Below are 24,521 nucleotides of genomic sequence, written 5' to 3' on the forward strand. Positions count from 1 at the left end.
ATCTATGTATCTATCTTCCTACCTTGCTTTGTAGTCCTTAAGCTTTCCCTCTTTCGTTTTGATGCAGAAATATGAAAAACGGAACTCAAGGAAACTTATCTATTTATATTGATTTCTCTATCCCCAATCAACCTATCTATCTATCATGTTTTGTAGTCCTTAAGTTATCCATCGCTCGGCTTGCCCTAAGAATATGATAAACGGGAGTCAATAACACAGATCGTAGCGTCATCCTCTCTATCCATCCATCAGCTCGTCAAGGACAAGGCAGCGCTTCGAACAGGGGTCAGTCAGTCAGTCAGTCGAGGTTTCAGCAACGTCTCCCGTAATAAGAAGATTTAGCACACAAAGAAGGGATCAAGTTCGTCTCCTAGAGAGACGAGGATGACCCATCCCAGAAGAGGACAACGTTGATAACCTGCACGTCCCTGCTAAAGTTTGTTCATTTACATTAAAATGACTCAACAAAAACACAAGAAGAAGGCTTGGTGCTGTGGGTGCTTCGACTGGCTCTTCGCCAGGCGGGCGCACCGCAGCCCCTCCGAGGAACCTGACTACAACGTCGAGGAAACCAAAAACGCGGGTGCCCAGGACGATGCAGGGCAACAGGCCCTGGTCTGCCTGAAGAACGCTGCTCAGCCTCTCGCAGTGGTGGAGGAGGAGCTCCCCTCCGACACCTTGCAGGATGCTGATGGGGTGGTGGGGAATGGAGGAAAGGGGGCCATTGGCAAGAGCCCTCAAACCCTTATCATCACTATCCACTTGGTGAAGAGGGAAAAGGTCCACAAGCCAGTGGATGAAGAAGACCGTACGCAAATGGTGAGCCATGGCAAGAGGCCTCAAACTCTCATCATCACTATCCACTTGGTGAAGAGAGAAAAGGTCCACAAGCCAGTGGATGAAGAAGACTGTACGCAAATGGTGAGCCATGGCAAGAGGCCTCAAACTCTGGTAAGTACTCTGCCCATGGTCAAGAGAGATAATATACAGGAGGTATACGATGAGCTCCCCTCCGAGCACCAAGGCACTGCTGGGGACGCTCCTTCCAGCAGGTGCAAAGCCGTTACCTGGCCACCGGAAAAGATGCCTCTTAATAGCAGCTTCAAACAGCAAGATGCATCTCAAACCCCGGTCAGGAAAATTGTCAGGTTAAACTTCCAAAACCTGAACACATTCTTCAAAATTCGTGAGCTGTACTGTGGATACGACTACTTCAAGTATGGCTTCCCTCTCTCCAGCATTCGTTCTGAGCTGCCAAAGCTAAAGGAGAGAACAGTGAAGCCACAGGAAGAGCCACCAAAGGAAGCAGTAAACAAACTGCCAGAGCCTCAGAAAACAGTAACAGAGGAAGCAACAGTTTCAAACAACAAAAACACTGAGCCACACCATCTCACAGGGATCCTCAAGAAAGGAAAGACGGCCAGCACCGCTCATAAATGTGTGCGCTTTAACTTCCAGAACCTGAACACTTTCGTCAAGGATCGTGAGCTGTACTGTGGCTACGACTACTTCAAGTATGGCTTCCCTCTCTCCAGCATTCGTTCTGAGCTGCCAAAGCTAAAGGAGAGAACAGTGAAGCCACAGGAAGAGCCACCAAAGGAAGCAGTAAACAAACTGCCAGAGCCTCAGAAAACAGTAACAGAGGAAGCAACAGTTTCAAACAACAAAAACACTGAGCCACACCATCTCACAGGGATCCTCAAGAAAGGAAAGACGGCCAGCACCGCTCATAAATGTGTGCGCTTTAACTTCCAGAACCTGAACACTTTCGTCAAGGATCGTGAACTGTACTGTGGCTACGACTACTTCAAGTATGGCTTCCCTCTCTCCAGCATTCGTTCTGAGCTGCAAAAGCCAAAGGAGAGAACAGTGAAGCCACAGGACAAGCCACCAAAGGAAGCAGTACACAGACATAATGCACGATACCAGCAAACAGTTAGAGCAGCTGGCTGTACACCACTGAATACCACTACTGGAGGGAAGTCTCCTAAAGGTATCCTGAAGAAAGAAAAGATGCCACGGTCCACCTGTCCAAAACATGTGCCCTTCAACCTTGGTAAACTCCGCGCCCCCGGTAAGGAACGGGAGCTGTACCGTGGCCACGAGTACTTCAGATACGCCGCGCCGCTCAAGCCACTCAATCTCCCAACTTTACCTCGAGGCCTCACCACCAGCCCGTTAGATCCGCCTCTAACTCGCTGCGTGGCGCACCTCGGCACCTCGAGGCCGGCACAGCGGAGCAACGACTCCTTCCAGCAAAGCAGTGGCCGGAATGCTGCACAACTACACCAACAGCCGCCACTCACAGCACCGCCAGCACAACTCCGGCAGCTACGTCCCGCCCCGATACGAAACAAGGCATTTCAATGGAGGGCAGACACATCCAGGCACCAACTCCCACAGCAGAAGTCGTGTCAAGAGAGGCGCCAAGCCGGGTGATGGTAATTTCTGTAAGCACAGGGCGAGTACACAGAGTCGTGACCAAACTCAAATGTTCAGCGACGTACAGTTGACGTACATTCCGGGTGCACTTCTCAACACCCGCTGAACAGTAACTGTCGTTGATTGGTGATAACAATGACTGAGGAGTGCCAAGAAGCACCACAAACACACTGAGAGGAACGGCTCGCCAGCTAACTACAATCACCGTGCAGAGGAACACATCCCATGGAACGGTGCCACTTCTACGGAACAAATTGTTCAAGAGTGTCGCATCTGTGGGGAGTGTTGCGATGCATGTGTGTGGTTACATTTCTTATCATATATTTCAAATGAAAATATAGAAAATATTGTCTTACTAAAACCCTTAGGCAGGGACTGTAGGGTCGTGTTGTTCTTACACGAACGTTATGAAGAGTTGTCTAAACGACCATCTTAGCAAAACCTGCAGAATCTGCGAATCTCTCTCTCTCTCTCTCTCTCGCTCTCACCTCAAGTTTGTTTTGACCAAGTGACGACGAGAGAGAGAGAGAGAGAGAGAGAGAGAGAGAGAGAGAGTAACCTTAGATTTGCAGGTCTTGCTAAGGTGGTCGTTTAGACAACTCCTTTCCTAACGGAAACGGAAAATTTGCCCAGTGTAATAGTCCCTTAATGTTTATTCTTGTCTGCAAAGGGAGTTAACGTTAAAATATCTCAGTTATCCACACAAAAGTAACGATTTTATCAATATTATTGTTCTTTCTTGCATTGGGAAACTTATTCATTTATCTAACCATATATCTATCTATGTATCTATCTTCCTACCTTGCTTTGTAGTCCTTAAGCTCATTGATGCAGAAATATGAAAAACGGAACTCAAGGAAACTTATCTATTTATATTGATTTCTCTATCCCCAATCAACCTATCTATCTATCATATTTTGTAGTCCTTAAGTTATCCATCGCTCGGCTTGCCCTAAGAATATGATAAACGGGACTCAATAACACAGATCGTAGCGTCATCCTCTCTATCCATCCATCAACTCGTCAAGGACAAGGCAGCGCTTCGAACAGGGGTCAGTCAGTCAGTCAGTCGAGGTTTCAGCAACGTCTCCCGTAATAAGAAGATTTAGCACACAAAGAAGGGATCAAGTTCGTCTCCTAGAGAGACGAGGATGACCCATCCCAGAAGAGGACAACGTTGATAACCTGCACGTCCCTGCTAAAGTTTGTTCATTTACATTAAAATGACTCAACAAAAACACAAGAAGAAGGCTTGGTGCTGTGGGTGCTTCGACTGGCTCTTCGCCAGGCGGGCGCACCGCAGCCCCTCCGAGGAACCTGACTACAACGTCGAGGAAACCAAAAACGCGGGTGCCCAGGACGACGCAGGGCAACAGGCCCTGGTCTGCCTGAAGAACGCTGCTCAGCCTCTCGCAGTGGTGGAGGAGGAGCTCCCCTCCGACACCTTGCAGGATGCTGATGGGGTGGTGGGGAATGGAGGAAAGGGGGCCATTGGCAAGAGCCCTCAAACCCTTATCATCACTATCCACTTGGTGAAGAGGGAAAAGGTCCACAAGCCAGTGGATGAAGAAGACCGTACGCAAATGGTGAGCCATGGCAAGAGGCCTCAAACTCTCATCATCACTATCCACTTGGTGAAGAGAGAAAAGGTCCACAAGCCAGTGGATGAAGAAGACTGTACGCAAATGGTGAGCCATGGCAAGAGGCCTCAAACTCTGGTAATTACTCTGCCCATGGTCAAGAGAGATAATATACAGGAGGTATACGATGAGCTCCCCTCCGAGCACCAAGGCACTGCTGGGGACGCTCCTTCCAGCAGGTGCAAAGCCGTTACCTGGCCACCGGAAAAGATGCCTCTTAATAGCAGCTTCAAACAGCAAGATGCATCTCAAACCCCGGTCAGGAAGATTGTCAGGTTAAACTTCCAAAACCTGAACACATTCTTCAAAATTCGTGAGCTGTACTGTGGCTACGACTACTTCAAGTATGGCTTCCCTCTCTCCAGCATTCGTTCTGAGCTGCCAAAGCTAAAGGAGAGAAGAGTGAAGCCACAGGACGAGCCACCAAAGGAAGCAGTAAACAAACTGCCAGAGCCTCAGAAAACAGTAACAGAGGAAGCAACAGTTTCAAACAACAAAAACACTGAGCCACACCATCTCACAGGGATCCTCAAGAAAGGAAAGACGGCCAGCACCGCTCATAAATGTGTGCGCTTTAACTTCCAGAACCTGAACACTTTCGTCAAGGATCGTGAACTGTACTGGCTACGACTACTTCAAGTATGGCTTCCCTCTCTCCAGCATTCGTTCTGAGCTGCCAAAGCTAAAGGAGAGAACAGTGAAGCCACAGGAAGAGCCACCAAAGGAAGCAGTAAACAAACTGCCAGAGCCTCAGAAAACAGTAACAGAGGAAGCAACAGTTTCAAACAACAAAAACACTGAGCCACACCATCTCACAGGGATCCTCAAGAAAGGAAAGACGGCCAGCACCGCTCATAAATGTGTGCGCTTTAACTTCCAGAACCTGAACACTTTCGTCAAGGATCGTGAACTGTACTGTGGCTACGACTACTTCAAGTATGGCTTCCTCTCCAGCATTCGTTCTGAGCTGCAAAAGCCAAAGGAGAGAACAGTGAAGCCACAGGACAAGCCACCAAAGGAAGCAGTACACAGACATAATGCACGATACCAGCAAACAGTTAGAGCAGCTGGCTGTACACCACTGAATACCACTACTGGAGGGAAGTCTCCTAAAGGTATCCTGAAGAAAGAAAAGATGCCACGGTCCACCTGTCCAAAACATGTGCCCTTCAACCTTGGTAACCTCCGCGCCCCCGTTAAGGAACGTGAGCTGTACCGTGGCCACGAGTACTTCAGATACGCCGCGCCGCTCCAAGCCACTCAATCTCCCAACTTTACCTCGAGGCCTCACCACCAGCCCGTTAGATCCGCCTCTAACTCGCTGCGTGGCGCACCTCGGCACCTCGGGAGGCCGGCACAGCGGAGCAACGACTCCTTCCAGCAAAGCAGTGGCCGGAATGCTGCACACAACTACACCAACAGCCGCCACTCACAGCACCGCCAGCACAACTCCGGCAGCTACGTCCCGCCCCGATACGAAACAAGGCATTTCAATGGAGGGCAGACACATCCAGGCACCAACTCCCACAGCAGAAGTCGTGTCAAGAGAGGCGCCAAGCCGGGTGATGGTAATTTTCTGTAAGCACAGGGCGAGTACACAGAGTCGTGACCAAACTCAAATGTTCAGCGACGTACAGTTGACGTACATTCCGGGTGCACTTCTCAACACCCGCTGAACAGTAACTGTCGTTGATTGGTGATAACAATGACTGAGGAGTGCCAAGAAGCACCACAAACACACTGAGAGGAACGGCTCGCCAGCTCACTACAATCACCGTGCAGAGGAACACATCCCATGGAACGGTGCCACTTCTACGGAACAAATTGTTCAAGAGTGTCGCATCTGTGGGGAGTGTTGCGATGCATGTGTGTGGTTACATTTCTTATCATATATTTCAAATGAAAATATAGAAAATATTGTCTTACTAAAAACCTTAGGCAGGGACTGTAGGGTCGTGTTGTTCTTTACACGAAACGTTATGAAAGGAGTTGTCTAAACGACCATCTTAGCAAAACCTGCGAATCTAAGGTTACTCTCTCTCTCTCTCTCTCTCTCTCTCTCACCTCAAGTTTGTTTTGACCAAGTGACGACGATGACGAGAGAGAGAGAGAGAGAGAGAGAGAGAGAGAGAGAGAGAGTAACCTTAGATTTGCAGGTCTTGCTAAGGTGGTCGTTTAGACAACTCCTTTCCTAACGGAAACGGAAAATTTGCCCAGTGTAATAGTCCCTTAATGTTTATTCTTGTCTGCAAAGGGAGTTAACGTTAAAATATCTCAGTTATCCACACAAAAGTAACGATTTTATCAATATTATTGTTCTTTCTTGCATTGGGAAACTTATTCATTTATCTAACCATAGTAGTAACAAATGTACGGAAGTGGGGGTTGCCTCAGCGGGGGGGACTGGAAGTGGGGGTTGGGGGGGTGAGCGGGGGGGTTACGGGAGTGGGGGTTGGGGGGGTGAGCGGGGGGGTTACGGGAGTGGGTGTAAGTTGCGGGGGGGTTCAGGAAGAGGGGGTATCTAGACCCCCTACCCACATCTATTTTATTTTCACCCCCCCAAACAAAAAAATTGTTTTCACTATTTCACATGCCCCCCCTCGGGCTAGCGTACGGAAGCGGGGGGGTGACGGGAGCGGGAGTATGTCGGTCAGCGAGGGGGGAGGTGACGGAAGAAAGGTGGTCAGCGGGGGGTGACGGAGTGGGGTAAGACGGTCAGAGGGCCGTCAGCAGGGGTGACGGAAGTGGGGCATGCAAAAAGTGAGGGTAATTGCTATTGTTGTTGTTGTTGTTGTTGTTCTTGTTGTATACACACACACACAAACACACACACACACACATATTCTGTGCTATATAAGCATCATACTTTAATAATTACCATCATTAATAGAGTTTCCGCTATGACTGAGACATATTCAGAGAACCTTCTCGATATTTTCCAATATCCTGCGCGCATAATAGTTGCAGGATATAGCAACTCTGGAAAATCGGAACTTGTACAGCAGCTTATTCTGAAGTATCATGAAAAGTTCAAAAAAATTGTCATATGTGGCTTAACGTCTCATCCTCTTCAAAGAAATAAAGAAATAGGACCTAAAGTTATAGTGTCGTCTGAAATAATTGATCCAATTGCCAACGAGGATACGTTTGATCGGAGAGGGACATTGTATGTACTTGACGATATTTTCATTGATGCTGTAAGGAACAAAATTGTGGTTGATGCTTTTACTCGCGGACGGCACAACAATATTTCATGCATATTTATCACTCAAAATCTATATATGGGTGGAAAGCATGCAAGGAATATTAGCCTGAACTGTTCTCATTTCCTCTTGTTAAGACAGCGCGATTTATCTCAAATTCACACTCTGGGCAGACAAATATTCGGGAAAGAGAAGGCAAACCAGTTTGTAGATATATATAAATATGCTGTATATTCACGTCCTTATGGATATCTTCTTGTTGATTTGGGTATAAATACTCCTGAGTCCCTACAGTTTCGCTCAAACATTGTTGGAGAACCCCCAGGTGAACGCGTATTCCAATGGTGAACTCCAGGAAGAAGGAACTCTTACACGCACTATACTCCCAACATAACGAACCCTATGGTTTAAGCTCTCAGGAGAAATTATGGGAGAAAGCAAAAAGTATAAATCCGGCAATAACACGTGATGACGTATTCAACTTTTTGAGAAGCAATAAAACATATACATTGCATAAGCTACATACTAAAAAATTTCCCCGGCAAAAGATAATAGCCTCAAAACCCAAAGTAATCATGGCTGCCGATTTAGCAGACGTGAGACATATAAGAAAGGAAAATAATAACATAGGCTACTTGTTAGTATGCATAGACGTGTTTTCTAGGTATATGCAAGTTGTCCCGTGTCGGAATAAAGACGCAAATACTATGCTCGTGGCCTTTAAACAAGTGGTGGAAAATAAAGATTCTGAAGGCTTACGAAGATTAAACACCGACTTGGGCACAGAATTCTGGAATCGAAAAGTAAGAAACTATTTATGTTCCCGGGGCATTAAGCTATACAGTGAGATCAAAGCAGCCTTGGCAGAGCGGGCCATTCGTACACTTAAAGCACGCATCTACAAGTTCATCACGTCTCAAAATTCTTCAAGATATATTGATCAGCTGCAAAACATGGTCAGTGCCTACAACCGCTCGCCCCATTCTGGACTGAAGAACAAACAAACTCCCATTGATATTCATAACTTAAAAAACCCATCTGCAATCAAACGGCAATTCCACGCAATGTATAAAAACCCGAAGCAACCAGCGTCTTCCATCAGTTCTCGACTGGCAGTTGGGGAAATAGTTCGCCTTGTTGGAAGTGCTCGTTCCTCTGTATTCCATAAAGGATACACGCAGCAAAATACTCACGAGCTCTTTCGCATAAAATCAATTAAACACAAGAATCGCCCAAGAACTTATCTCTTAGAAGATTTGTCTGGAGAACCAATACAGGATATTCTACGCGCCAGAGCTCGTCTTAAGCGCTCTGCCTGAGACATACGATATTAAAATACTGCGTTCACGAAAAATAAAGGAAAAAGCAGTATTTTGTTTCGTGGTTGGGATACCCTGCTTCATTCAACAGCTGGATTGACGCTAATGATATTGTAGAAAATGCGTAAAAAGACACCACTCCTCAGTGCACACAAAACTTTGTCTTACTTTTGAAGAAATTAAAGTAAAGATAGAAACCGTGCTATTAAGCAAGCAGCTCGAGAACAATTGAACTGTATATCTGAAATATTTTCCAATTTGTTAAAGAAGCACCTCACCCTCAATAGCAAAGTTATCAAGAAATTACGTAACTATCGGGAAGACATACGTGCCATAGCTAGAAAGAAAACTCCTCTCCATAAGAAAAGACTTATATTGACATCGAGACGGGCGGTAATATATTAGCTGCTATATTACCTATTGCCGCTTCCTTGATCGGAAAATTATTTGGATAATGCGCACGTATTATCTTGTTCCTGAGTCTACCGCTGAGCGTGTTTTAACGGGTATTAAGCCTAAATGCGCCAACTCCACGAGTCCGGGGTCAACGGCCAATCGTGTTTCAACCCGCAGTCGACCCATCCCGATCATATGCCGGTCTCTGAACATGTGCCAGCAAGCAGCAGCGGTCCTGTCGTGTCCTCCCATGGTGCAAGACCAAGCACTCCTACAAGATTGAACCCGTCGTCTCGCTCTGTAAGAAAGAAAAGCTACAAAAAAAAGAAAATATCGCGATCTGGTGTATACAAAACCACAAAACTACCACCCGTGGAACTTAGAGTCACAGGGATTAGGAGAACAAGATATCCTCCAATCCTGAAATAAGTAATTTAATACCTCTGTATGTTAAAAGTATCGACGTGCCATACGTCAATATGATGCTAGAACGAATAAAAGACAATCCCATCGTAAAATGGGATAGCCGAGGCAACCTATTGTCTTCTGTTCGATCCTCCAATATCCTGTACATGTTGAATTTACTCTCTAATGCAAGTCAAAAACCAACGATTGCTGACATTGCTGATATAAAACACATCATTGACGCCACGGGTGTATTACCTAGCGAAATAAAAAATACGCGCGTGCGGCAAAAGATTCAGGGATCTGGTTTCACCAAACAACCATCGTTGGCAACTTACAGATGGGACCCATATTAAATCCGCTTTTCCAATGTGCTAGTGCAGTCCTACATTGTGATTCAAGAAAGAAACAGAATCATGGACGTTGTAGATACTGAACCGCGTTGGACGCGCGACTTATACAGAGGGGGCGGCGACGTCATGGAGAGAGAAATGCCGGAGGCGAGGACGAACACGCTCGGACACGGTGGTGCCCCGAGCGGGCTTATAAGAGAGAGCAGATGGGACGATGGTTCGCTACTCGTCCCTCGCCATCAGCTGAAGCGGTACTATTCATCACTCACCAGTATACCAGAGGACACCATGTCGGACGCCTACGTGTTCAACTACAAAGACGGTTCTCCTGGCGATGACATCTACCGCAACAACAAGACCATCATCGTTTCTTCCCTCAACTGCAGTTCCTGCTACGAAAAGAGGGGGTTTACTGGACGCCTACATGGATTATACCCGCACAGTAATCTCTACCGCGAAAGAAGCCCAATCTATCAACTGAACAGGTGTCGCTGGGAAGATCGTGGTATTCCCGGTAGTCTGCATATTCGCTATCCTCCGAGTGAAAATCTCCCTTATGTGGCGTGTATCCTAACCCAGTAGTATGCTCCTGGCCGCGAACTGGAAAATAACCCTATAAACCAAGGATATCTTCAGACGTCAAGAGATCAAAATTTCATTCGTGGGGTAAAGGAAGACAGTTATGATAACCGCCTCCGCTGGTTTAAAGAGTCCATCACAAAACTGGTAGAATGGGTGATTAAAAGCAACATTACAAGTGTCGTCTTCCCCTACAATATTGCAAGCGCTGGAATTCTTTACGTGTTGTGGAAAGCTGACTACCAACCGCATCTCCAAGAGGCTGCGGCTGAACTCCAACTGCATAATATATCGTGCGTCATCCTGGACAGATGGTGGACCTGCGATGAGCCTGAAACAAAATTAACTCTATCTGTGTCTCCCGAGCGAAACAGGAAGAGGAAACTGGTGGATACAGAGGACGATGCTGTGGCTGACGAATGGAAAAGAAAACGGGACGGTGCTGTAGTCGACGTGGATCCTGAATAACTATAGCTCCAGACAATTTCCCAATAATTATGTACATCACTAAATGTAAAATATGTCAATAAATAACAATGTAATGATGTTTAGTATGATTTACCTTCAATATGTAATTGGCATCTCGTCATGTCTACCTCTATATAATGAAATAATTATAATATTTTTGCTAGTGTCTTGCTTGCTCTAAATGGAGTCACATCATATATATGTTACCAGCATTGCGGATGGGGAAATTTACCCCAATTCCAGCACTAGCTTTACTAATAATATACAAACTCTAACATTAGACAAGGACGTGGAATATGAAGTCGGTCTACTGAACGTGTTGCTTCCCCGTCGGTATTACATTGTTAAACCGGGTGAACCAGAGTGTAGTATACACCTTGAATGTGGTATAAGACCAACGCCAGATTCAGAAGCTATTGAAAGACGCACACTGTCAAAGGCTATTAATGCTAATATCTTGTATAATGACACTGGGTATTTGCTGATGTGTGTTAACGGTATAATAACGACATTGATAAAGGAGATGGTCGATGGATACAACTACCATTTACTAGCGTATTCTAGAGAGGTTCTTGCATTTAGCTCCACAAATGATCATTTAACTTTGTTCTGCTACAATGGTTATCATCCACAAGTTGTATTTATTAAGGTTTCCTTTGATGCGCGACTGGCCCAGGTTCTCGGTTTTGTCCCCAACTTAGGTTATGCTGTGTTTTCTTCCTTGGGTACACATGAAAAACAAAAAAACCCCGTTCTTGTTCCGCTACATGGTCATGCCCCTCTGTTGAGAAATGGTGACGTACAGTGTGTTCTCATTTACAATTACATTGTCAATCCCTCTTGTTATGCAGTGAAAATGTAAATATTCTTGATGCCTTTTCGCTCTCTGGAGGTCTAACAAATGGCGTGCATCCAACTATATATACTTCCCTTAAATCCAAAGTAATTGATTCGATTTCTATTAAACTCACAGATCAAAAGGTCGTCCTATGCATTTCGAAGAAGGATACCCTGTTACATGTTTACTTCATATCCGATCGCGTTGAATCTTTGAGTACATTTTGCTGTATTAATAGGAATGTTGTCCATTTGAAAGACAGTCTCCTCGCCGCCACCATGAGGGTTACATTCATCCCTCCATACGTAGCAGAATATCATACCCTGTATTCGAATGTCAAACACATATCAAACCGAGGGAGTGGAATTGATGATATATTCACTCTTTCTTATGAACAAAGCTATCACAGAGGCGGGGTTTATTCTCGGTTTTAGCTGGACTCGCTAAAGAGCTTTCCTTTCCTAGTGAAAATGTCATTGTGCCTTCAGCTCGAACATTTGGAAACAACGTTCTAGATGATATTTCACAGGAAGCAACGAGAAGCTCTATAAAAAAGCATGGAATTAATTCCTTAAAGCAAGCTGCAATGAAATTGACTAGAGGAAGCGGGAAAAAGAAAGTCAAGCGAGTCGGGAGGAAAAGGTGTTATAAAAAGGACATCTTTACCGAGTTGTAATCATTGTTGAACTAAGAGCAGTATGGCGAGCATCACCAGCGCGGTTGGTGTCGGAACCCGCGTTCTCCCCTGGGGCAATATGCCGCCGGTGTCAGTGAATTGTTTCCGCCCTAACAAAATGAGATTATTGGAAACAACGATTGCCTCCCGTTATGATGCTGATGTTTTACCTACTAACCTCGGATTCAATATGAAATTATCCGATAGATATATAGAATTTCTCATTCCTGGAACACTTGGCAGTTTTATTGATTTGGGGAAATTGGTGTTGCACACCTCTTTACGCTTAACTAAGCCAGACAATACTACTCCTCTCGAAGACGTTCAACACGTTGAATTTGCAAATAATACCGCGCACAGCCTATTCAAATCAGTGCAATGTTTTTTGGGAGATGTAGCTGTTGACAATAATGTACTTTATGGGTACACGTCATACGTTAAAATGCTGAATACTTTGTCGCCCAACAAATTGAATACAAGTTGAGCCAATGCTAGTATTACCATCCCAGAGAACGGTTTTATTTCCAAAGTAACAGCAGAATACTTTGACAATGCCAGCGCGCAACACAAGACCATTATGAAGCGGGTTAAGACTCACGGTATACAACTCTGTACCCCGCTTCTTCTGGATATAAGTTCTTTAGACAGTTACTTGCTCGATGGTATTTCGATTAGACTCAGAATGGAACTATCTAGTAATGCATGGCTGCTAAATTCTCCAACTGGCGATAACATTCGTCTGCATATAGATTCAGCCAAGCTGCTTTATACGCGACTGTTTCCTTATCCTAATGCACTTCATGCTTTGAACGCGTCTCTCGCCACAGGGAATCTTTTGAAATCGACATTTACCAAAACCCTCTTGAAAACCTATGTGCTAGCCAAAGACCAAACCTCAGGAACGTATGATCAACCGGGGGGTGATGTTATTCCGGAAAAACTTTCGCTTATTATAACGAGCATGGAAGCTCATTCTGGCGACTATACGCTAAATCCATTGTATTTGAGCCATGGCGATATAAGTCAAATAAGCTTAAGTGTTAATGGTAGAACCATGTATAATATTCCTAGTAAATTCCCTCATGACTATGCTGAGCTCTACCATCGTACTTTGGATGCACTTGGTTTTCACAAAGACCATTTAATCGGAAAGGATATTTTCGGCAAGGGGGCAATGATTTGCACATTTGATTTGCGTGCTGAAAACTTGAATGATAATTTGCCCGTTGAAATGAATGGGGGGCTTAGACTTAGCTTGAATCTAAGCAAGGGAGAAAACGAGAACCGTCTGTTGATACTGTTTGGCGAAACAGTGGGTATAATAACAGTTAACTCTGAAAGACGGCTTGAAGCGGCTGTGCGATGAACATGGAGATTGAAAGAGGATTGAGGGGGCACATAGGAAAGCAAGCCTTGTTTTTAGGCGTGTTATTGGCAGACGAGGTAAACTCTATACCTCGATATAGAAAACCTATAGTGTGCATCGTCAATACGCTACCAAGTTATTCTAAAAGAGAAATGGGACACTGGATTTGTCTCTACTATGAACCGGGCATGGCAGTGTTCCTAGATAGTTATGCTCTCGATCCAAAATTATACTCTGATCATTTCAAGTATATTGATTACCCTGGCTCAGTATGTATAAAAATGCATTTCGACTTCAAAGCACGCGAAGCGATGTGTGAGGGCAATATGCCAAGTACTTTGCCTACAATGTTTCGCACTTGGGTGTAATAGAAACTCTTGAAAAATATGTATGGAGTTTTCCAAGACCGAATATTCGAGGAATGATGAACACGTGATGCGATTCGCTTACAGCAAGTTTATAATGCCCGTATGTCATCAAACATTTAACACGTGTTCATAAAAAGTAAGTATTGACTTATTGATTTTTTCATAATGAATTGTATTACATTCCATGAAGCATAAGTAATTTTCTAGTTCCTTTATCGGGGGGTGGGGTGGTTGTATACCATGCTTAAATCAGAGGTCTGGCTCCACTCACAGGTCCTCACTCGTCACCGCCACTACCCCGTGCAGCCCCCGCCCCGCCCCGCCCCGCCCCGTCCCGGGCCCCGAGCAATCCTGTCGCATCTTGCCGCCGCACCTCTCGCTACCGCCGCCGCCGCCGCCGCCGCCGCCCGCCTGATTGGGCGGGCATGAGCCGGATCGAAACATAAAAGCGTTTTATTCATGTTTCCACAAATCGAATAAATTTTAAGACAATTATTGTGTTTTTTTCATCCGTTTTTGATAAAGGTCATATAAACAAGTCAAACAAACTCAATGTTTATTGGAATTTGGTCAAATTATGATTCCAGATTCATCATGTGCAATTTTATAATATCAAAGGCTCCAACATTAGTCCTATATACAGAATATATTTACATATATTTTATATTTAACATAAAAATAGCAGGCAAATTCTTACACTATAAACAGTATATACAACATTCACACCAGTCCCTATCTTATAAACAACTACAATTTATTCTGAAAAGTCTGTATCTACTAGCATATATTCAAGGGGGGATGATGAGAGCATTTGATTTATTTCTTCCTGTTCCGCGGCTTGCATTAACATGTCATCATCCGCCTCTACCCGTTTTATCAAGGGAAAATATTGCTCGACCAGCACATCCTGTTCTCCCCACAATTCATAGGTTTCTTCTTCTAGTTCTCCCATTTCACCGATCTCTTGCCCACCCATTACCTCGGCTAGTCTCGCTTCTGTTATGCCTCTTTCATCGCCTTCCTCCAAATTTTCTTCGTTTGACAGTGTCATGATCTGGGCTACCTCCTCCTCCTGCTCTTCCTCCTCTATCCCTATAGAATTATATGGATGACCGTAAGATCGCGACTCCAAGGTGCTAATGTAGTATCTTTTGTCCTCAACTACAGATATCCCTCTCTTGGGATATTTTACTGTACTCATTCGTCCATTGCGCACTGTGAATCCCTGATAGTCAAAGGTAAATGTTTGCTTCTGGAATAGGGCGTCTTTGTATCGCTGATGAGCAATTTTCTTCTTTATGAACTTTGGAACGCCCTTAGCTGAACTCAACCGGTCACCGTCTGCCAAGAGGATGGAGTAGCATTTTGGTTTTACACCTACAAATTCTGAGATGGTTCTTTCCCCCACTTCAGACTTGAGAAATCCAAGCTTTCCTTTGTTGTCTGTGCTGTACAAGGAATGTGAGGGCTAAAGTTACTTGTGTCTATATAGCTTTTGAAGGGTTCCTGCGAGTACTCTGTTAATAGATCAGGAGTTTCAGTTTCTGTTATTAAGGAATCAGTGTCGCAATACACTAGTTTCGCCTGATCCCCGTAATGAGCCTTCAACACATTGTAATAGAAATCATATAGTCGCAGCTTGGACAGCTCTAGGATGTAGTAGCCAATGTAGTTTGGATGATTCACCCGTGAATATTTCTTATGGCGAGTTACAACTACATGACCATCATTGAGAGGTACAACGCGTTTAAAGTAAGGACTTCGGGCCAGCTTCAAAAACTTTTCGCGGTTGGTGACAATATCTATGTCTTCACTATATTTGGCCACGTTCATCAGGAATCGACCAAAAATGCTGTTTGAAATACACTTGATTGCATTTTTCTTGATAGGGCAAGTAGCACATTTGCGGGCTTCTATGTTATCCTGAATGAAGTCCGCAAGAAAGTGCTTTTGCTTAAACGTATAAATAGCATGCACTTTTTTAACAACCAGGCCTAGTCGAATAAGTAGTTTAAGGAGGGGCAGAGCAAATAGCATTTTCTCCTGAGCAGCATGTGTTCCAATCAGTTTTATGTTCTTACACGGTGCTGGACGGTTTTCTTCTTCATACCATTCGCGTGTGACTGACGATATATCTCTGTTGGTGATATTGTGTCTTCTGATGATCAGTGGGAGGTCATCCGTTTTCTCAACGACTTCACGTGAGACAGCCTCAGTATCGCACAGAATGAGATATCCAAAATCGCCATCGGTTGCTTGATTGACCAAGCCCCCGCTCAAAAACGACTGCATTTCTGTCTCATCTAGTTTTCTCATATCCCCACATGGCAACTTCTCTTGCATTACAGTGGGATAAAGACTGTTGAAGTCAAGATATGAAAGGAAAGTGCTTCTATCATGTTTTGGATTAAACTGAGGGTTCGTGTAGATGTTATTGGCGCGTACAAAACGACGCACAACACTTGTGTAGCCCCCACGCACATTTGTTTGAATGCAATGATATATGTCTGGGCTACTAAGCACCTCTAATTCCTGCTGTGTTTTTAGCAGAAAGGAGTCATAGGCAAATCCTGGCAGGCTAACATAATTTACAATATCCAACCTCCACTGGGTTTTCAAAATACCTCTCCACTCTAGGAAGACATCACATAGAAGACCAACATCCACTTTTAAATCAACATAAAGCAACAAATAGTCCTTCAGGCTCTGACACCCAGCTACTTTCCAAACATTCTGAGCATGTTTATAATCACTTTCGGAAAGTTCTGCTTCTTGAAGCGAATTGAAAAAATCTTCGCGGGATGGAAGACGTGTCTCAGAAAGTCGTTCCATCGAATCCATATAGTCATAACAAAACACCTGCTTTCCCTTGATCAATAATGGCAACGCAGGTGCTGGCACATCTTTCAACATCTGTTGTGTGCATATGGGTTCGTTCCCATTACTGATGAATTGGTTCGCTAAAGCCGCGAGTGAACCAGACATAAAGGCATACGAGTCAATAAATCTCAAGTCATTTATGATGACTTCATGGTATTTGTGAACTGAACGTTTTGGTCTTAGATTGATTTTCAAGTCAGGTATCGTTAATTCACGCAGGATTAACGACATGTCGTAATTAGCATTATGTGCAATGAGAGTGAGCTGCAATTTGTGATTTTTCATTTGGAGGTTGCATCTATTACAATAAGCTCCAATGTAATTGTTTCCTGATTTTTCATGGTCATGATGTTTTACTCCTTTACCTTTTAAAAAACCCTGTTTGCAGAGAAGACAGTGAGTTTGCTCATTGTGACGTGTCGTATCTTCATCGGTCATGTTGATTTTATTGTAGCCTTTAGAAAATTTCAACTTTTTCCAGGCACACTGCATTGTATGAATAAAATGGTTTACAGCATTACTTCCACAATAGGATCCGCTTTGTACTGTTTCTCCGTTTCTATTCACTATAATGTAAGCATACGCTATGGCAAAGTGATGTCTCTTTACACATCCAGACACATTCGAAGAAGGCTGTACGAGAATACTCTCAAAGTCATAGAATGCTAAATAAGATGGCTCATATGCCTTAGCATGATTAATAAATTTCACAGTAGAACCCGCGGGTGGGAATCTTAGTCTTGTGATCATCGTTGGGCAAATTAGCACATGTTCAGCAAGCGTTGCCTTGTTCTCACAGGCGCACAGGCAGATATCGCAAAACATTTTTTCCCGCGACGTTGGCAGGTAAACAGGTTCATGTATGCGTCAAAGTCTTGGATAAGAGCTAGGTGTCTGTTCCCCAACAACAGACAATGAACAACTTCTTGATCTTTGAGCCCTTTCTGACTAGAGTTAGTTCGCCTTTTTGTCTTCAACGTTGTCTAGACAGTAAACGCGAATACTTATGTTGTTTAATCTTTCAAGCCGACCGAGGTCTTCCCAGGATACCGGGGTTGGAATGTTACCCGTATTAATAGAGGCCAAGCAAGCATTCTCCCATTGCCTGCCCGATGGAACTACATTTCTTGACTTTAGATAGCGATAAGCTGTTAGAACTTGGAAAACACAGTCCGTGGGTCCCGAAGGGTTGAGAACTTGTGTTTTCCTGGAACACCCTTAGATAGGGCACATACTCTCCAATACTATTGTGCAGCATTATAAGAGAGAAGGAAAATTTTACGCTAACTATTTCATCTAACGTAAATCCACTGCCCTCTTCGTCCGACATGTCATGTTCAAACCGATTAACAAAATATTCGGATAGTTCACGTACATATGAATCCATATCGCCATAGCTAATTACCTGCATATGACTTCTCATATACATATCTCTATATTGAACTCCACCGTCGGGGTCTTCTCTGACTAAGCGCAGATGCATGTCAACGTACACTTTAAAAGAAGGAGGTCTAACCTGCTTTCAGCCTTGGAATACAGACTCTACTGCCTCGCGAAGACGACCAGTGTTGTTGTTGAAATATGATGCAATGTCGCCGTTGTCTGCTGGTGGGACGGGCACGTCGATCGTTGTTAAGGCCCCGTTGAAATGTTGGCTTATTTCACCTGGTGTTGGTGAGGGTGTTGTTGTCGGCCGTCCCTGGTTATAACCGCTGGGTCCTGGCTGTGGAGAACTGTTTGGATGGGAGAATCCCTCACGACGGGCTTGCTTTTTCCTGCAGGTGTCTGAAGAAAGGTAAAATAATATTAGAGAGAAATAGTGAAATTACAATTTTTTTCCTTAGAACAGACGTGTGCGCAATAAAAAAGTTTGAAACTTACCGTTTGTTCCTGTATTCGCTTGTTTTCGTTTTCGTCCACTACCGATCGTTGAAGAGGAGGGCCAATGGCTGAGCCTACCAGACCCGCCTTCTTCGGAGATAGTCCTTAAGGAATACGAAACACAAATGAAATTTTTTGAACCCCTCTATCCCGCACATATTTTACTGTGACACTTAAAATACAATATGGAAAATGTGTCTCTTGTAAAACACATTTTAACAATATTGCATTTCAGAAGATATTAGGTTTTGACCTACCTTTGGTTTTGACTGGCTTCGTCGCTGAGACCCGCCCGTGGAGAACAACTTCCAATATCGCTGGGGTCTGGTTGAGAGAAACCGACATCTGATCGATCAGAGCTAGTCGACGACGTCTCTTCTGAAAAAAGATAGAAAGACTAAAGTCGATATTGCCCATGCTGCCCAGCTCTCTACCTCCCTCCCGTCATCCACATCTGCTACTGTTTTTATGACAATCATATAAAGTAACGCAAACATTTAAGTACTTACCATTGTTTCTAGTAGATATATCTTTCGATCCAGTCCCAAGGCCCTCTGGAAGGCAGGCCGCCCTATGAGCTACGAGTGCGGACAACGGGAAGTAATTATTACACCATGAACATTTGATACAGGGGTGTACAGGGGTCCTCATGTTTACGGGAAACAAGAACAGGAGACCTCTTGACCCGAGACCGCCTTGAGAGCCTGTGAAGTGCTTGTTGGCTTGACGTCCATAAATACCCCTCGACATTGTGTGTTCGTTTGTACATGTGTGTGTGTGTGTGTGTGTGTGTGTGTGTGTGTGTGTGTGTGTGTGTGTGTGCGTGTGTGTTCCTCAGGTCAGTCCTTAATGACCCGAAGTTTATTGTAATGACTTGAATCATTAAGGCTTCCGAAGACCAGAAGGCGTGGCCTCAGATACATGGAGATGTCATCGAAACATTTTTTTCCGTGATGTTTATCTCGCAGGAACAGATGTGTGGGTGTGTGTGTGTGTGTGTGTGTGTGTGTGTGTGTGTGTGTGTGTGTGCTCGTGTGTGTGTGTGTGTGTGTGTGTGTGTGTGTGTGTGTGTGTGTGTGTGTGTGTGTGTGTGTGTGTGTGTGTGTGTGTGTGTATGTGTGTGTGTGCAAGCATGTGTGTTCTCGGTCAGTCCTTAATAACCTGAGGTTTATTGTAATGACTTGAATCATTAAGACTTCAATAGGCGGGGCCTCAGATACATGGAGATGTCATCGATCCATTTTTTCCGCGATTTTATCTCGTACGACCAGATGTGTGAGCGTGTGTGTGTGTGTGTGTGTGTGTGTGTGTGTGTGTGTGTGTGTGTGTGTGTGTGTGTGTGTGTGTGTGTGCGTGTGTGTGTGTGTGTGTGTGTCTGCGCGTCAGTGGGAAGGAGGGAAAGATAAGACGCCGGAAACAGGTGCGATGGGCACATTCCAGCCTGCTCATTAAACTAATGTCTTTAACCTTTTCCGTGATTGTAATCTTGGGGTCACTGAGATCTCGATCTTAACTTGTGTGAGTGTGTGTGTGTGTGTGTGTGTGTGTGTGTGTGTGTGTGTGTGTGTGTGTGTGTGTGTGTGAGTGTGTGTGTGTGTGTGTGCGTGTGTGTGTGTGTGTGTGTGTGTGTGTGTGTGTGTGTGTATGGCAAGAAAGATAAGTCACCGGGAACAGGTGCGCGTGACGTATTCCAGCCTGGTCATTAACCTAATGTCTTTAACCTTTTTCTGTGATTATAATCTTGTGGTCACCGGGAACAGGTGCGCGTGACGTATTCCAGCCTGGTCATTAACCTAATGTCTTTAACCTTTGTCTGTGATTATAATCTTGTGGTCACTCGAGCTCGCGATTTTATCTTAACTCTTCAAGTACCCACCCTCTCGCTTCCGTACGCTAGTCCGAGAGGGGGTGAGGGTGGGGGGGGTGAAAAGGTAAAATAGATGTGGGTAGGGGGGTCTAGATACCCCTCTCCCGTAACCCCCGCAAATTAATCCCCACTCCTGTAACCCCCTGCTCACCCCCAACCCCCACTTCCAGTCCCCCCAAATTACCCCACTCCCTGTAACCCCCTGCTCACCCCCCAACCCCACTTCCAGTCCCCCCCGCTGAGGCAACCCCCACTTCCGTACATTTGTTACTACTAACCATATATCTATCTATGTATCTATCTTCCTACCTTGCTTTGTAGTCCTTAAGCTTTCCCTCTTTCGTTTTGATGCAGAAATATGAAAAACGGAACTCAAGGAAACTTATCTATTTATATTGATTTCTCTATCCCCAATCAACCTATCTATCTATCATATTTTGTAGTCCTTAAGTTATCCATCGCTCGGCTTGCCCTAAGAATATGATAAACGGGAGTCAATAACACAGATCGTAGCGTCATCCTCTCTATCCATCCATCAACTCGTCAAGGACAAGGCAGCGCTTCGAACAGGGGTCAGTCAGTCAATCAGTCGAGGTTTCAGCAACGTCTCCCGTAATAAGAAGATTTAGCACACAAAGAAGGGATCAAGTTCGTCTCCTAGAGAGACGAGGATGACCCATCCCAGAAGAGGACAACGTTGATAACCTGCACGTCCCTGCTAAAGTTTGTTCATTTACATTAAAATGACTCAACAAAAACACAAGAAGAAGGCTTGGTGCTGTGGGTGCTTCGACTGGCTCTTCGCCAGGCGGGCGCACCGCAGCCCCTCCGAGGAACCTGACTACAACGTCGAGGAAACCAAAAACGCGGGTGCCCAGGACGACGCAGGGCAACAGGCCCTGGTCTGCCTGAAGAACGCTGCTCAGCCTCTCGCAGTGGTGGAGGAGGAGCTCCCCTCCGACACCTTGCAGGATGCTGATGGGGTGGTGGGGAATGGAGGAAAGGGGGCCATTGGCAAGAGCCCTCAAACCCTCATCATCACTATCCACTTGGTGAAGAGGGAAAAGGTCCACAAGCCAGTGGATGAAGAAGACCGTACGCAAATGGTGAGCCATGGCAAGAGGCCTCAAACTCTCATCATCACTATCCACTTGGTGAAGAGGGAAAAGGTCCACAAGCCAGTGGATGAAGAAGACCGTACGCAAATGGTGAGCCATGGCAAGAGGCCTCAAACTCTGGTAATTACTCTGCCCATGGTCAAGAGAGATAATATACAGGAGGTATACGATGAGCTCCCCTCCGAGCACCAAGGCACTGCTGGGGACGCTCCTTCCAGCAGGTGCAAAGCCGTTACCTGGCCACCGGAAAAGATGCCTCTTAATAGCAGCTTCAAACAGCAAGATGCATCTCAAACCCCGGTCAGGAAAATTGTCAGGTTAAACTTCCAAAACCTGAACACATTCTTCAAGATTCGTGAGCTGTACTGTGGCTACGACTACTTCAAGTATGGCTTCCCTCTCTCCAGCATTCGTTCTGAGCTGCCAAAGCTAAAGGAGAGAAGAGTGAAGGCACAGGACGAGCCACCAAAGGAAGCAGTAAACAAACTGCCAGAGCCTCAGAAAACAGTAACAGAGGAAGCAACAGTTTCAAACAACAAAAACACTGAGCCACACCATCTCACAGGGATCCTCAAGAAAGGAAAGACGGCCAGCACCGCTCATAAATGTGTGCGCTTTAACTTCCAGAACCTGAACACTTTCGTCAAGGATCGTGAACTGTACTGTGGCTACGACTACTTCAAGTATGGCTTCCCTCTCTCCAGCATTCGTTCTGAGCTGCCAAAGCTAAAGGAGAGAACAGTGAAGCCACAGGAAGAGCCACCAAAGGAAGCAGTAAACAAACTGCCAGAGCCTCAGAAAACAGTAACAGAGGAAGCAACAGTTTCAAACAACAAAAACACTGAGCCACACCATCTCACAGGGATCCTCAAGAAAGGAAAGACGGCCAGCACCGCTCATAAATGTGTGCGCTTTAACTTCCAGAACCTGAACACTTTCGTCAAGGATCGTGAACTGTACTGTGGCTACGACTACTTCAAGTATGGCTTCCCTCTCTCCAGCATTCGTTCTGAGCTGCAAAAGCCAAAGGAGAGAACAGTGAAGCCACAGGACAAGCCACCAAAGGAAGCAGTACACAGACATAATGCACGATACCAGCAAACAGTTAGAGCAGCTGGCTGTACACCACTGAATACCACTACTGGAGGGAAGTCTCCTAAAGGTATCCTGAAGAAAGAAAAGATGCCACGGTCCACCTGTCCAAAACATGTGCCCTTCAACCTTGGTAACCTCCGCGCCCCCGTTAAGGAACGTGAGCTGTACCGTGGCCACGAGTACTTCAGATACGCCGCGCCGCCCAAGCCACTCCATCTCCCAACTTTACCTCGAGGCCTCACCACCAGCCCGTTAGATCCGCCTCTAACTCGCTGCGTGGCGCACCTCGGCACCTCGGGAGGCCGGCACAGCGGAGCAACGACTCCTTCCAGCAAAGCAGTGGCCGGAATGCTGCACACAACTACACCAACAGCCGCCACTCACAGCACCGCCAGCACAACTCCGGCAGCTACGTCCCGCCCCGATACGAAACAAGGCATTTCAATGGAGGGCAGACACATCCAGGCACCAACTCCCACAGCAGAAGTCGTGTCAAGAGAGGCGCCAAGCCGGGTGATGGTAATTTTCTGTAAGCACAGGGCGAGTACACAGAGTCGTGACCAAACTCAAATGTTCAGCGACGTACAGTTGACGTACATTCCGGGTGCACTTCTCAACACCCGCTGAACAGTAACTGTCGTTGATTGGTGATAACAATGACTGAGGAGTGCCAAGAAGCACCACAAACACACTGAGAGGAACGGCTCGCCAGCTCACTACAATCACCGTGCAGAGGAACACATCCCATGGAACGGTGCCACTTCTACGGAACAAATTGTTCAAGAGTGTCGCATCTGTGGGGAGTGTTGCGATGCATGTGTGTGGTTACATTTCTTATCATATATTTCAAATGAAAATATAGAAAATATTGTCTTACTAAAACCCTTAGGCAGGGACTGTAGGGTCGTGTTGTTCTTTACACGAAACGTTATGAAAGGAGTTGTCTAAACGACCATCTTAGCAAAACCTGCGAATCTAAGGTTACTCTCTCTCTCTCTCTCTCTCTCTCACCTCAAGTTTGTTTTGACCAAGTGACGACGATGACGAGAGAGAGAGAGAGAGAGAGAGAGAGAGAGAGAGAGAGAGAGAGAGAGAGAGAGAGAGAGAGAGAGAGAGAGAGAGAGAGATTTACATAGATTTACATAGAAAATCAGACCACACAGACCCCATGGTCCAGACTTGGTGGTCTGTCCTTAAACCTAAGTGATTTTACATTAATCAGAAGACTCCAAAACGTTGCACTTCTACTCTAGTTGATATTAAGTTGAAGGAAGTGACGGTCGAGCTTATTTTTGAAGGAGTCAATCGTGTTACACTGGACCACTGATGGTGGGAGCTTATTCCATTCTCGCACTATAACGTTGGTGAAGAAAAATTTGGTGCAGTCTGAATTTACTTGTCTACATCTGAGTTTTACGCCATTGTTCCTCGTGCGCAAAGTGTCATCGATCATAAACAATGTTGATCTGTCTACATTCGTGAAACCATTAAGTATTTTAAAACATTCGATCAATTTTCCTCGGAGGCGACGTTTCTCAAGAGAGAACATGTTAAGGGTAGAAAGCCTTTCTTCGTAGGATTTGTTGCGCAAGGAAGGGATAATTTTCGTTGCCCGACGCTGAACACC

General features: G+C 45.3%; 1 protein-coding gene across 2 annotated transcripts; it reads left to right on the plus strand.

The window, feature by feature from the left end:
* The first annotated feature begins 279 nt into the window (after positions 1 to 279).
* LOC127008881 (uncharacterized) lies at positions 280 to 23,745 on the plus strand. 2 transcript variants are annotated; one of them, XM_050881323.1, is made up of 2 exons: positions 280 to 882; positions 21,851 to 23,745. In XM_050881323.1, the coding sequence occupies exons 1-2, from the start codon at positions 457 to 459 to the stop codon at positions 23,519 to 23,521; spliced, it is 2,097 nt and encodes a 698-aa protein (XP_050737280.1). In that variant the 5' UTR covers positions 280 to 456; the 3' UTR covers positions 23,522 to 23,745. The 2 variants fall into 2 exon arrangements, with proteins under 2 accessions (XP_050737280.1, XP_050737281.1); XM_050881324.1 differs by lacking the exon at positions 280 to 882 and adding an exon at positions 21,401 to 21,748.
* The last annotated feature ends 776 nt before the right edge of the window (positions 23,746 to 24,521 follow it).

Source organism: Eriocheir sinensis, chromosome 39 (assembly GCF_024679095.1).
Source record: "Eriocheir sinensis breed Jianghai 21 chromosome 39, ASM2467909v1, whole genome shotgun sequence".
Lineage (NCBI taxonomy): Eukaryota > Metazoa > Arthropoda > Malacostraca > Decapoda > Varunidae > Eriocheir > Eriocheir sinensis.